Source organism: Chlorocebus sabaeus, chromosome 18 (assembly GCF_047675955.1).
Source record: "Chlorocebus sabaeus isolate Y175 chromosome 18, mChlSab1.0.hap1, whole genome shotgun sequence".
Lineage (NCBI taxonomy): Eukaryota > Metazoa > Chordata > Mammalia > Primates > Cercopithecidae > Chlorocebus > Chlorocebus sabaeus.
In genome coordinates, this window is record NC_132921.1 from 73,751,493 (window position 1) to 73,766,186 (window position 14,694).

The following is a 14,694-nucleotide window of genomic DNA, read 5'->3' on the forward strand; positions in this document are numbered from 1 at the left end:
TAAAAGATGCGTTATTTTTTTAGTCATCCCTCTAATCAATGGAAAAAGATGCAGTTTCTCTTTTTTTTTTATTGAGACAGAGTCTCACTTGGTCACCCAGGCTAGGGTCAGTGCTGTGATTTCAGCTCACTGCAACCTCCACCTCCTGGGTTGAGACAATTCTCATGCCTCGGCCTCTGGAGTAGCTAGGATTACAGGCACACGCTACCATGCCTGGCTAATTTTTGTATTTTTAGTAAAGACAGCGTTTCACCAAGTTGGCCAGGCTGGTCTCAAACTCCTGACCTCAGTAGGCCACCCGCCTCAGCCTCGAAAAGTGCTGGGATTACAGATGTGAGCCACTGTGCCTGGCCAAAAGATGCATTCTTAAAAACAAATTTGCAACACTGGGATTTTCCTTGAGTGATGATTTTTTAAATATATACACATTTTGAGAAGGAGACATTACTGCACTGTATCACAGGACGGTTATATTCAACAGAAGAGCTTTTTTTTTTGTCAAGTAACAATTCATGGCTATGATATACTTAAATATTTTGCCTGTGTGAGCATATATGTAATTAAGTTGAGGAAAGACGACAAGTAGAATATTGTGTGATGTTTCTTCTCTACACAAAATAAAGGAAAATCTTTAAAATCCTAGCAGTCTTCTAAGTTTAGTTATACAACATGAACACTTGACTCTTTTTTGTGTAAAGACCATAACTTACTAACTTCTAAATGATTTTCAGTACTCCTTAAAGTTTTGATAAGCTGGCCGGGTGTGGTGGCTCACGCCTGTAATCCTAGCACTTTGGGAGGCCAAGGCAGGCAGATCACCTGAGGTCAGGACTTCGAGACCAGCCTGGCCAACATGGCAAAAACCCATCTCTACTAAAAATACAAAAATTAGCTGGGCATGGTGGCAGACACCTGTAATCACAGCTACTTGGGAGGCTGAGGCAGGAGAATCACTGGAACCTGGGAGGCAGAGACTACAGTGAGCCAAGATTGCACCATTGCACCCCCAGCCTGGGGGACAAGAGCGAAACTTTGTCTCAAAAAAGCAGAAAAAAAAATTGATAAGCCTTACTGTTATCCATCATCACAACACTCTGAAAGTGACTGCTGACCACTCAAAGGCTACCAGCAGTTAATATCTTCTCAGTGGAGTTCAAGCAGCCTTGTGGAATAACAGCACCGTCCCATTTTCTCATTTTCAATTCATATTTGGGGCCAGGCGCAGTGTCTCATGCCTGCAATCCCAGCACTTTGGGAAGCCAACGCAGGCAGATCACTTGAGGCCAGGAGTTTGAGACCAGCCTGGCCAACATGGTGAAACCTCATCTCTACTAAAAATGCAAAGAAAATTAGCCCGGCATGGTGATGCATGCCTGTTATCCCAGCTACTCGGGAGCCTGAGGCAGGAGAATCGCTTGAACCCAGGAAGCGGAGATTGCGGTGAGCCAAGATTGTACCACTGCACTCCAGCCTGGGTGACAGAGTGAGACTCCATCTCAAAGAGAAAAAAAAAAAATCCAAAGATTCAAATGCCTTTATGTTCAGGATATTTTGTTCCCAATTTCAGTCATTGATTGTATTTTTACTCTGTGACTTCACATTTAAAATGTCTGAACAACTCAAATCAACATTTAAATGTCTTTTTCAAAGTGCTGTGAAGTCCGATGTGTTACTCTGAATATGGTTTTGTTTTTGTTGATTTTGTTATTTATTAAAAATGGAATCCTTGACTTTTTTTATATTTACTTATTATTCTTGTAGAATAAATGTACTTCATGCTTTATACTCTGGAAGTGCTGGCCACGCTGCTCTGAGTCTTTCAGGGAGCACCACCACTGTGCAGCCCAAGCTCTTCCCAGACACTTTGGGACAGGTGCTCCTAAGGGGCACATTCACCTAGAAAAGTGCACCAGAAAGGAAAAAAAACAGCTTATTTTTTAATGTTGTAACTTAAATTTTCATTGCCTACAATTGTAATACTTTATACATCTATAGTGATACTTCATACTTTCAAAACGTGCTCTTCAGTTATACAACTTGAAGGGTCAGATATTGTTATTTCTGTCTTACAGAGGAGAAAATACAGTCATAGGACAAAATGCAGAAGCAGTAAATGAAACAGGTGGGACTGGAACTCAGGCCTCCTGACCAGCTCAGCTCTTTCTCCTACATTACAATGTCCGTGTACACTCACACACAGCGAGAATAAAGTCCTGAGCCTGGCCGTGGGGACTCACACCTGTAATCCCAGCACTGGGGTAGGCTGAGGCGGGAGCATCATTTGAGCTCACAAGTTTGAGACCAGCCTGGGCAATGTGATGAAAATCCATCTCTACAAAAAATACAAAAAATTAACCAGGTGTGGTGGTGCACACCTATAATCCCAGCTACTCAGAAGGCTGAGGCACAAGAATCACTTGAACCCTGGAGGCATGATCTCAGTGACCCGAGATCATGCCACTGCACTCCAGCCTGGGCAATACAGTGAGACCTTGTCTCAAAAAAAAAAAAAAGAAAAAAAATGTTTTGAGGAAAAGTACAGGATTAAGATAAAATGTATTAACAATAGTATATCAGTGGGTTCATGAGAGACCTTGGAAAATACTAGGCTAAGCAATAATCATGTTTCACCTACTTAATGTGATTGATTCTCCTTTAAGATAATTATTTTTAAACCATTATAGATGTATGACGTTCTGATCTGAATATAAGTGTAATTATTAGCTTCAACTAGTTAAGAAGATTTGTCTTCGAAAAGACTTCATAAATATGAATTTTAGGCCAAGCCACTATTTTATGCTTACAGAAATTGGAGCCTGTAAAGGTTAAGTGACTTATCCCAAATTACTGCTAGTTGGCCTGAGATAATTCAAATATATTTCCTATAACACAAACTTTCCAAATACTCTTTTATAGCCGTATTACATAATTCTGATCAGATTTCAAATGTTAGGATAAGCAGTAGCATACTCCTTAATTCCAGTGGGAAATTAAAAACAAAATAAGGCCCAGAAATATCTATTCTTTGAGACAGTCGCTTGAGGCCAAGGCTTGAGTGCAGTGGAATGATCTCAGCTCACTGCAACCTCCACCTGCTAGGTTCAAGCAATCCTCCCACCTCAACCTTCCAAGTAGCTGGGACCACAGGTGCACACCAATACCTGGCTAACTGTTGTACTTTTTTGCAGAGACAAAAAAGAGACAGGGTTTCACCATGTTGCCCAGGCTGGTCTGGAACTCCTGAGCTCAGGTAATCCACCCACCTCTTCCTCCCAAAGTGCTGGGATTACAGGTGTAAGCACCACAACCGGCCACAAAAATACCTTTGTTTTGTAGCAAAGTTTGATGTTTGACAATGATTGCTTAAAAGTGGAGAATTCTCAATAAAATCTTAACCAGAGTTTTTGTGTTGTGTAAATTAAAGAAAAATTTTAGACTGAATCACACTTTGCTGATGAGACAATGCAAAAATATTTTTTCAAGCCTCCATTATTTAATTTTTCCTGAGTGTGTGTATGTGAAGAGACAGAATCTCATTCTGTTGCCCAGGCTTGATGGAGTACAGTGGTGCAATCATAGCTCGCTGTAATCTCTAACCCCTGTGCTCAAAAGAATCCTCCCAGCCGGGCACAGTGGCTCATGCCTGTAATCACAGCATTTTGGGAGGCTGAGGTGGGCAGATCACCTGAGGTCAGGAGTTCAAGACCAGCCTGACCAACATGGAGAAACCCCGTCTCTACTAAAATACATAATTAGCTAGGCGTAGTGGCACATACCTGTAATCCCAGCTACCCGGGAGGCTTAGGCAGGAGAATCGCTTGAACCCAGCAGGGCGGAGGTTGCAGTGAGCTGAGATCTTGCCATTGCACTCCAGCCTGGGCAACCAGAGCGAAACTCCATCTCAAAAGAAAAAAGAGTCCTCCCACTTCAGCCTCCTGAGTAGGCTGGGACTGCAGGGATGTGCCACCACACCCCACTAATGTTTAAAAACTTTTTGTAGGCTGGACTGGTGGCTCACGCCTATAATCCCAGCACTTTGGGAGGCCGAGGCGGGTGGATCACGAGGCCAGGAGATCGAGACCATCCTGGTTAACACAATGAAACCCCATCTCTACTAAAAATACAAAAATTAGCCAGGCATGGCGGCATGTGCCTGTAGTCCCAGCTACTCAGGAGGCTGAGGCAAGAGATCGCTTGAACCTGGGAGGCAGAGATCGCAGTGAGCCCAGATCATGCCATTGCTCTCCAGCTTGGGTGACAGAGTGAGACTCTGTCTCAAAAAAATTTTTTTTTGTAGAGAAAGGGTGTCAGTCTGCTGCCCAAGCTGGTCTCAAATTCCTGGGCTCAAGGTATCCTCCCACCTTGGCCTCCCAAAGTGCTGGGATTACAAGTTTGAACCGTTATGCTTGGCTAATTTGTCCTGACTTTTTTTTTTTTTTTTAATACAGGGTCTTGCTCTGTGGCTCAGGCTGGAGTGCAGTGGTGTAGTCTCTGCTCACTGCAACCTCTGCCTCCCAGGTTCAAGTGATTCTCCTGCCTCAGCCTCCTGAGTAGCTGGGATTATAGGTGCCCACCACCATGCCCAGCTAACTTTTGTATTTTTAGTAAAGCAGGGTTTCACCATTTTAGCCAGACTGCTCTCGAACTCCTGACCTCAAGTGATCCACCCACCTCAGCCTCCTAAAGTGCTGGTGTGAGCCACTGCACCTGACTTATCCTAATCTTTATCGAGAAAATATGGCCTTTTCTTGTTGCTCAAAAAAGGTGTTTTTTCCCTCATGTACAGGCAGAGGTCTAGAGCTGCTCCTGGCTCTTGTACTCTACTTTGACCCAAGGAGATCCTCATTTCTCTTCCAAGGTGAGTGTGTAACCAACATAAAATATGACTTCCCTTTAATTCAACTAGATATTTAATGAATTCTGCACATTCCAGATGTGCTAAAAAGCTAGTCTTTAAGCTTTGCCTTAGTAATTTGTGTAGAAGGGTATAGGTAAAGGTATAGCCGTGGTGGTATGTGCCTGTGGTTCCAGCTACTCAGAGGCTGAGGTGGGAGGATTGCTTGAGCCCGGGAGGTAGAAGTTGCAGTGAGCCGAGTTCATGCCTTATATGTTACTTGTGCTTTTCCCTTAGGATTTCCCCTGAACTGTTCTGTTAACCTCAATTCCTGTCCTCCCGATCTTTTGTATAAAGAACCACTGATGGAACACTGTGTATTTCCCTTACGTGCCATACCTGTTCATACCTCTCAGGAACAGAAGTGTAACCCTTGCTCCCACTCTCGACCTAGCAATCTAATCCTTCTTAAGAGATGTTGGAAGAAAAATTATTGACATTGCAATTCATAAAAACATGACATCCCAGAGCTTAACCTAAAGTTGTAAGAGAGTGTTTTAAAGAAACTTAATTTTCTTTTTTCTTTTTTTTTTTTGAAACGGAGTCTTGCCCTGTCACCCAGACTGGAGTGCAGTGGCACAATCTCTACTCACTACAACCTCCGCCTCCCGGCTTCAAGCAGTTCTCCTGCCTCAACCTCCCGACTAGCTGTGATTACAGATGCACGCCACACGCCCAGCTAATTTGTGTATTTTTAGTAGAGATGGGGTTTCACCATGTTGGCCAGGCTGGTCTTGAATGCCTGACCTCGTGATCTGCCCACCCTGGCCTCCCAAAGTGCTGGGATTACAGGCATGAGCCACCGTGCCTAGCCCAACACTATTTTAATGGTATCAAAATTATTCCTTTGTGGCTGGGCACAGTGGCTCATACTTGTAATCCCAGCATCTTGGGAGACTGAGACAGGAGGAATGCTTGATGCCAGAAGTTCAAGACCAGACTGAGCAACATAGCAAGACCTCATCACTACAAAAAAAAAAGGTTTAAAATTAGCCAGTCACAGTGGCATACAACTATAGTCCTAGCTACTTAGGAGGCTGAGGCAAGAGGATCACTTGAGCCCAGGAGTTCTAGGTTAAAGTGAGCTGTGATCATGCCACTGTACTCCAGCCTGGGTGACAGAGTGAGACCCCCAGCTCAAAAAATTTAAAAAGTATTATCTTGCAAAATTTGCTAAGTAATGGTCATTCTTCAACTGTGATGTTGTCATAATGCCATGGATGTTTTCAGGGTTAACAAAATTTTGTGGTATTCTTTTGTGTGTGTGTGTGTGTGTGTGTGTGAGGTAGGGTCTCCCTCTATTGCCCAGGCCGGAGTGCAGTGTGCAATCATGGCTTGAAGCCTTGTGACATCCCGCCTCAATTGATCCTCCCACCTCAGCCTCCCAAATAGATGGGACTACAGGTGCACACACCATGCCTCGTTTTTGTTTTGTTTTGTTTCTGTATTTTTGGTAGAGAGAGGGTTTCACCACATTGCCCAAACTGATCTTGAACTCCTCGCTCAATTGATCCACCTGCCTTGGCCTCCCAAAGGGGTGGAATTACAGGCATGAGCCACCATACCCGGCCTGAAAATAAAAAAAAAAAACAAAAACACACAATAAACTTTTGAATCGATTTATTCTACCACATTTAGAACAACCGCTGCTTATCATAGACAGGCTATTTGATTCTTCCAATCAGGTTTATCAAAACTGAAGATTCCAATTTAACATCTTTAATACAAACATGTTTTATTAATATATTGACAAAAAAAGTAAATCTTATTCATAACTTGAGTTTAAAATTTAAAATTCCATATATTACTGAAGTTAAGCTAATATAAATCTCAATCTGATTCTGATAAATTAAGATGTATATGGAAAACAATCACCAAACACAAATAATATGTATATGGAAACCCTAAAGCAAACACTAAAAAACCCCTCAAAAATTAGTGATTTAAAAAAAGACAAAAAATAGTGATAAAAATCATTAAAGAAATTAAAACATTAAATTAGAAAGTATTCTTTTGGGCTGGGCGTGGTGGCTCACACCAGTAGTCCCAACACTTTGGGAGGCTGAGTCAGGAGGATCACTTGAGGCCATGAGTTTAAGACCTGTATTTGAGTGAGACCTTGTTTATACAAAAAAATTTTAGAAGTTAGCTGAGTGTGGTGGTACATGCCTATAGTCCCAGCTGCTCTGGAGGCTGAGGCCAGAGAATCTGTTGAGCCCAGGAGTTCAAGGCTGCAGTGAGCTATGATCACACCACTGCAGTCTAGCCCCAAAGACAGAGTGAGACACTGTCTCTTGAAATTAAGACAATATAATATTCGGCCGGGCGCGGTGGCTCATGCCTGCAATCCCAGCACTTTGGGAGGCCAAGGCAGGTGGATCGCAAGGTCAGAAATTCAAGACCAGCCTGGCCAACATGGTGAAACCCCCATCTCTAGTGAAAATATAAAAATTAGCCATGCGTGGTGGCACGCACCTGTAGTCCCAGCTACTCGGGAGGCTAAGGCTGGAGAATTGCTTGAATCTGGGATGCAAATTCAAGTGAATCAAGATCGTGCCACTGTACTCCACCCTGGGTGACAGAGCAAGACTCTGTCTCAAAAACAAAAAGGAAAAGAAAGTATAATATTCACTTAACACAGAAGAAAGCAATAGACCTGCAAGTGCTTTCTGATCTTAAAAAAAAAAAAAAAAGAACAACAAAGCAGTAAGGGAGAAATAAAGGGGGGAAAAAAAAACACGAGGCAAAAGAGAAGTAAGATGGCAAACACAAATCCAGCCATATCAATAATAGCATTAAATGTGAATGGGGCTGGGCGCAGTGGCTCACACCTGTAATCGCAGCACTTTGGGAGGCCGAGGCAGGCGTATCACCTGAGGTCAGGAGTTTGAGACCAGCCTGGCCAACATGGTGAGACCCTGTCCCAACTAAAAATACAAAAATTAGCCAGACATGTTGGTGCGGGCCTGTAATCCCAACTACTTCGGAGGCTGAGGCAGGAGAATCACTTGAATCTGGGAGGTGGAGCTTGCGTTAATCTGAGTATTGAAAGTATTTGAGTATCAAAACTGAGTATCTCATATATATAATCTGAGTATCCAAATAATCAAAAAAAAAAAAAAAAAAAGAAGTGAATGGACTTAATCAAATAAAAAAGCTGAAACTGTCAGACTGGATTAAAAAAAGAAAATTCCTGCACTCCAGCCTGGGCGACAGAGCGAGACTCCATCTCACAAAAAAAAAAAAAAAAAAAAAAAAAAAAAAAAAAGAAAATTCAACTATATGTTGTCTGCCGAGCAAGATATGCTTTATTCCTTTTTAATTTTTGTATTTTTAGTAGAGACGGGGTTTCACCATGCTGGCTAGGCTGGTCTTTTTTTTTTTTTTTTTTTTTTTTTTTTTTTGAGACAGAGTCTTGCTCTGTCGCCCGGGCTGGAGTGCAGTGGCCGGATCTCAGCTCACTGCAAGCTCCGCCTCCCGGGTTTACACCATTCTCCTGCCTCAGCCTCCCGAGTAGCTGGGACTACAGGCGCCCGCCACCTCGCCCGGCTAGTTTTTTGTGTTTTTAGTAGAGACGGGGTTTCACCGTGTTCGCCAGGATGGTCTCGATATCCTGACCTCGTGATCTGCCCGTCTCGGCCTCCCAAAGTGCTGGGATTACAGGCTTGAGCCACCGCGCCCGGCCGCTAGGCTGGTCTTGAACTCCTGATCCCGGGTGATCTGCCCGCCTCAGCCTTTCAATTACAGGCTTGAGCCACTGCCCCCCGCCTTGTTTTTTTTTTTGTTTTTTTTTTTTTTTTTTGGAGACAGAATTTCACACTGTTTCCCAGACTGGAGTGCAGTGATGTGATCTCAGCTCACTGCAACTTCCACCTCCCAGGTTCAAGCGATTCTCCTGTCTCAGCCTCCCGAGTAGCTGGGATTACAGGCATGCACCACCACACCCAGCTAATTTTGTATTTTTAGTAGAGACAGAGTTTCTTTATGTTGGTCAGGCTGGTCTCAAACTCCCGTCCTCGGGTGATCCGCCCACCTTGGCCTCCCAAAGTGTTGGGATTACAGGCATGAGCCACCACGCCAGGCCCCAATTTTTTTATTTTTCATAGAGATGCAGTCTCACTATGTTGACTTGGATGGGCTCAAATTTTTATTCAATAGGTTTATGCTTGACTAATGAAAAATGAAGTTTCTGGGTTTCTGATATTTTTCTATTAACTAAATAGAGAGACATAAAAATACATATATATACACATATAATATAGAGGGGACTGTCGGTATACATATTGTCAAGAACAACACCTTAGAGACATTGTTTTTTAAATTTTACATTTTTAATAGAAAAACAACTTTTATGACAGCTAAATATACAAGGTAAATTTAATTCTTAAAAAGAAAAATTGGCCAGGCATGGTGGCTCCTGCCTGTAATCCCAGCACTTTGGGAGGCCAAGGTGGGTGGATCACCTGAGGTCAGGAGTTTGAGGCCCACCTGACCAACATGCAGAAACCCCCATCTCTACTAAAAAAAAAAAAAAAAAAAAAAAATTAGCCAGGTGTGGTGGCAGGTGTCTGTAATCCCAGCTACTTGGGAGGCTGAGGCAGGAGAATCACTTGAACCCAGGAGGCAGAGGTTGCGGTGAGCTGAGATTGCGCTGTTGCACTCCAGCCTGGGCAACAAGAGCCAAACTCTTGTCTCAAAAAAAAAAAAAGAAAAAGAAAAATTATTAGTAAGAACAGGCCAGGTGTGATGGCTCATACCTGTAATCCCAGCACTTGGGGAGGCCGAGGCGGGCGGATTGCCTGAGCTCAGGAGTTCGCGACCAGCCTGGGCAACAAGGTGAAACCCCATCTCTAACAAAATACAAAAAAATTAGCTGGGCGTGGCAGCGTGTGCCTGTAGTCCCAGCTACTTGGGAGGTTGAGGCAAGGTGAACTGCTTGAACCTGGGAGGCGGAGGTTGCCGTGAGCCAAGATTGCGCCACTGCACTCCAGCCTGGGCAACAGAGTGAGACTGTCTCAAAAAAAAAAGAAAAAAAAAATAATAATGGCAGACTTCTAGTGGTACATGCACTGAAATAACCTTATAAGTCTTTAGAGAAAAATATTAATGCCAGACTCTTGGTGCATAAAAAGCATATTTATTACACAGTTTATACCAAAAGCGCATTTGAAATACACATTACTCTGGTACAATAAGGTGGGAAACTCAGCCTCAATGTTAATTCAGCCTTGATCTTAATATAGTCTGTCTCTTAGTGCATACCTCATAGTTTGTCTCAAAAGTTGAAAATTACAAGCAATTTTCTGTTGATAGCTTCATCTGTAATTTTGGCAAAAGTTTTTTTTTCTTTGAGATAGGGTCTTGCTCTATCACCCAGGCTGGAGTGCAGTGGCACAATCTTTTGGGCTCAAGTGATTCACCCACTTCACCCTCCCAAGTAGCTGGGACCACAGGTGTGCACAATCACGCCATGCTAATTTTTAAAATTTTTTGTAGAGATGGGGTCTTGCTATATTGCCCAGGCTGGTCTTAAACTCCTGAACCCAAGACATTCTCCTGCCTCAGCCTCCTAGAGTACTGGAATTATAGGTGTGAGCCATTATGCTTTAAAAAAAGCTTTAATTATTATTTTGCTAATTTTCTACAGTCATGTCAGTTTCACATGAAACATCTGAGTACCATTTTTGATGAAAATTGTAGAATAGGGATCGTAATATTTTCAGACTTTTTAAACAAATTGAATCACAAGTTTTTTTTTTTTTTTTTTTTTTTTTGAGACAGAGTCTTGCTCTGTAGCCCGGGCTGGAGTGCAGTGGCCGGATCTCAGCTCACTGCAAGCTCCGCCTCCCGGGTTTACGCCATTCTCCTGCCTCAGCCTCCCGAGTAGCTGGGACTACAGGCGCCGCCACCTCGCCCGGCTAGTTTTTTGTATTTTTAGTAGAGACGGGGTTTCACCGTGTTAGCCAGGAGGGTCTCGATCTCCTGACCTCGTGATCCGCCCGTCTCAGCCTCCCAAAGTGCTGGGATTACAGGCTTGAGCCACCGCGCCCGGCACAAGTATTTATTATATATAAAAATAAAACAAAGCAGATTTATTTTTTTATAGAGTTGGGGGGTCTCTATGCTCCCAGGCTGGTCTTGAGCTCCTGGCCATCCTCCAGCCTTAGCTTCCAAAAGTGCTGGGATTATAGGTGTGAGCCACCACACCTGGCCCAAAAAGTAAATTTTAAGACACTTTTAGATTTTAATTTTTGAAAAACAAAATCATTTTATTTGTAGGGGTGAGTTAAAGTGATTAAAATAATAACTTGGATAGCCAACTTGTATAGAGTTACTTTCTTAAGATCAATGGATGAAGCAACTAAATTAAGAATTACACACATCAGAGTGAACGAAGATTCTTTGAAAAAATAAAAAAACTTAAAAAAATAAAAAGAACTATGCACAGAGGTGCTAAATAGGCAGTCAGACCCCTCATATCATGTATTATGCAGCTTCTTGCAAAAAGTTGAATTGCTACTCTTTTTAATGTTTGCTTTTGTTCACTTAAAACTTTTTTTTAATATATAAAATGTTAAAATAAGTTGAGGAATCAGGTTTCCCTTTTTTTTTTTTTTTTTTTTTGAGACAGAGTCTTGCTCTGTCACCCAAGCTGGAGTACAGTGATGTGATCTTAGCTCACCAGAACCTCTGTGGGCTCAAGCGATCCTTCCACCTCAGACTCCCGAGTAGCTTGGATTATGGGTGTGTGACACCATGCCTAGCTACTTAAAATTAATTTTTAAAAAACTTTTTTTTTGAGATGGAGTATTGCTCTGTTGTCCAGGCTGGAGTGCAGTGGCATAATCTTGGCTCATCACAACCTCTGCCTCCCAGGTTCAAGCGATTCTTCTGCCTCAGTCTCCTGAGTAGCTGGACTACAGGCACATGCCACCATGCCCAGCTAATTTTTGTATTTTTAGTAGAGACAGGGTTTCACTACGTTGGCCAGGCTGGTCTCGAACCCCTGACCTTGTGATCCACCCACATCAGCCTCCCAAAGTTCTGGGATTACAGGTGTGAGCCACCATGCCTGGCCCTTTTGTTTTTTTTTTTTTGAGAGACAGTGTTGCCCTGCCTCCCATGCTGGAGTGCAGTGGCACAATCTCACCTCACTGCAACCTCTGCCTCCCAGGTTAAAGCGATTCTCCTGCCTCAGCCTCCTGAGTAGCTGGGATTACAGGTGTGAGCCACCACGCCCAGCCTAATTTTTGTATTTTTAGTAGAGACAGGGTTTCACCATGTTGCCCAGGCTGGTCATGAACTCCTGACCTCAAGTGATCCGCCCACCTCGGCCTCCCAAAGTGCTGGGATTACAGGCATAAGCCACTGTGCCAAGCCTTAAAAAACTTTTAAAACGTGCTCAATCTTAAAACAAAAATCAGTATGGAGTCACTCACATATGCTTGTTTTCTGTGGTCTCACACAGTCTCTCATTTAGATTAGTCACATATATGCTGATTTTTTTATCACAATGAAAAGAAAGAAAAAAGGGTTTCAGAAGATAGAATCCATGAAGAGGCTAGTAATGAATCCTCTGACCACAGAAAATCAGTGATAGACTGCAAGATCACAATTTATCAGTATCGTAACAAAAAGGTATAATAAATTTTTTCTAAAATACCCAGTTCATTTTTACAACGAATCACACTGATAAATATTTCTAAATGATTCATGTACTTTCATATGAGGTTATTAATAGTTATGCTTTTCTGGTATTAGTTTTTTCCTATTCTTGCTTCAAGGTCCAACCATAAATTTCTGGACAGTCTCAAATATCCCAAGGGCTAGGAATAAACCACAAAAGTGATAATTCATCAACATTTATTTTTACCAATGCAATAAATAAATCTGTCATGAAGTTAATTTCTCCTAATTTGTATAAAATAATCCCATTAACCTGTGAAAAGTAATGATCATATTGATTTTTCTAGGGCTCAAACCCTTAGACAAATATCTCTTTGATTACCTGTTAGTGTAAAGAAAACTGAATGCATTTTATATTAATATTTAAACTACTGGTAACTGTAAACAAAGTAGCATTTATTAAAATATACACTTAATTTATACTAAATTCCAGGGAGATTTATACAAGTTTTTCAGCCTTAATTTTTAAAGGAACACATGATTTTTTTTTAAACATTACTAGTCAAGTATATACAAAATTGAAACATGCCATTCAAGCCAGATTGTGATTTTAAAATAACAAACCTCTAAATAGCTAAGTAATGTACAATGTGTAAAATTCTAGGTGTAATTCTTACATAAATATTGGCCCTATAATACAGAGCGATATTTACAAGCAAACATGATCCAAACAGCACATGCAGATTCAGGGTAAGTAAACACTCGGACACGAACTGCCAGTCGCACTTGGTCTCCACGGCAACAGATTATTTCTTCACAGAAAGGAGATCTATTTAAGAAAAAAAAATTATTCAATTAAGAAGTGACCATACACTTTACTTCCTTATTTGCAAGTAAATCAGTATTTCAAATAATTTTTTCAGGCTAGGCATGGTGGCTCATGCCTGTAATCTCAGCACTTTGGGAGGCCGAGACAGGTGGATCACCTGAGGTCAGGAGTTCAAGACCAGTTTGGCCAACATAGTGAAACCCCATCTCTACTAAAAATTACAAAAATTAGCCAGGTATGGTGGCAAGTGTCTGTAATCCCAGCTACTTGGGAGGCTCAGGCAGGAGAATCACTTGAATCCGGGAGGCAGAGGTTGCAGTGAGCCAAGATTGTGCCACTGCACTCTAGCCTGGGTGACAGACTTGAGACTCCATCTCAAAAATAAATAAAAAAAATTTTTTTTTCAAATTCTGTCTCTGCTATCAAAGACACTATAATTTTGGTCAAGCTATTCAAATTATAGACTATTTCCTTATAGTCCAAACAAAATCAGAGATACCTGAGACTGCACCAAAATCACTGGGAAAATAATCCCAGACTATCTAGGGCTACGTTTCAGACCAAATGAATCAAAATCTGTGGCAAGGAGGGTAAGTCACTGTAAAAGCTCCCATGTGACTCGGATGTCATTCCTAAATAACTACCAGATTAGGCTGGGTGCAATGGCTCACACGTGCAATCCCAGCACTTTGGGAGGCCGAGGTGGGAAGACTGCTGGGGCCCAGGAGTTCAAGACCAGCCTGGACAACACAGGAAGACCCCATCTCTACAAAATAAAGATTTAAAAAAATAGCCACGTATGGTGGCACGTGCCTGTGGTCCCAGTTGCTTGGAAGAGTGAGGTGGAAGGATCACTTGGGCCCAGGAGGTCAAGGCTGCAGTGAGCCATAACTGTGCCACTATACTCCAGCGTGGGCAGCAGAGCAAGACCTTGAGTTAAAAAAATAAAAAAAACACGAAATAAAAAAAACCGTGCCAGACTGATCTCTAAGATTCCTAAACTGAAAAAAGGATTCCATAAATTACACCTTACCGAAGACATGTGGCAAATGCACGTCTTGCATTTCTATACACAAAATGTATTGGGAACCCTTTAAATGTGTGACCATCAGGCACAGCCCTTCTTATGGCATCTTGAAATTCTTCATTGCCTGCTGAAATACTTGTTGTACGCTCAAATTCGTAAGAAGCCAAAGCTGGTGATAAAAGGTAGGAGAGCTGGTCTTCCCAAACAGTAGTGAGGCCAAGATCCTATAAGCAATCAAGAGAAAAAGAAAAAGTGAAATACAAAAATATTTTCAAAACCAACTAAATAAAAATGTTGATCATTTTAATGTATACCAAG

At 42.0% G+C, this 14,694-nt stretch overlaps 2 protein-coding genes across 4 annotated transcripts in view; one reads left to right on the forward strand and one right to left on the reverse strand.

Annotated features, from left to right (window-relative positions):
- The window catches only part of PSMG2 (proteasome assembly chaperone 2), a 64,921-nt gene that overhangs the window by 2,351 nt on the left and 47,876 nt on the right, over positions 1 to 14,694 (forward strand). For 2 of the 3 annotated variants that reach the window (XM_073006485.1, XM_007974717.3), the window contains exon 2: positions 4,787 to 4,858. The exons of the other annotated variant lie outside the window; for it this stretch is intronic. The gene's annotated coding sequence lies outside the window, so the exon portion shown is untranslated. The remainder of the gene's footprint in view (positions 1 to 4,786; positions 4,859 to 14,694) is intronic. 3 annotated transcript variants of the gene reach the window in all.
- CEP76 (centrosomal protein 76) overlaps positions 11,967 to 14,694 on the reverse strand; it is a 30,214-nt gene continuing 27,486 nt past the window's right edge. The window contains exons 11-12 of the mRNA XM_007974718.3: positions 14,383 to 14,600; positions 11,967 to 13,349 (exon numbers count right to left, since the gene is read on the reverse strand). Of these exons, the coding sequence (XP_007972909.1) occupies positions 13,211 to 13,349; positions 14,383 to 14,600 (357 nt within the window). The 3' untranslated portion in view covers positions 11,967 to 13,210. The remainder of the gene's footprint in view (positions 13,350 to 14,382; positions 14,601 to 14,694) is intronic.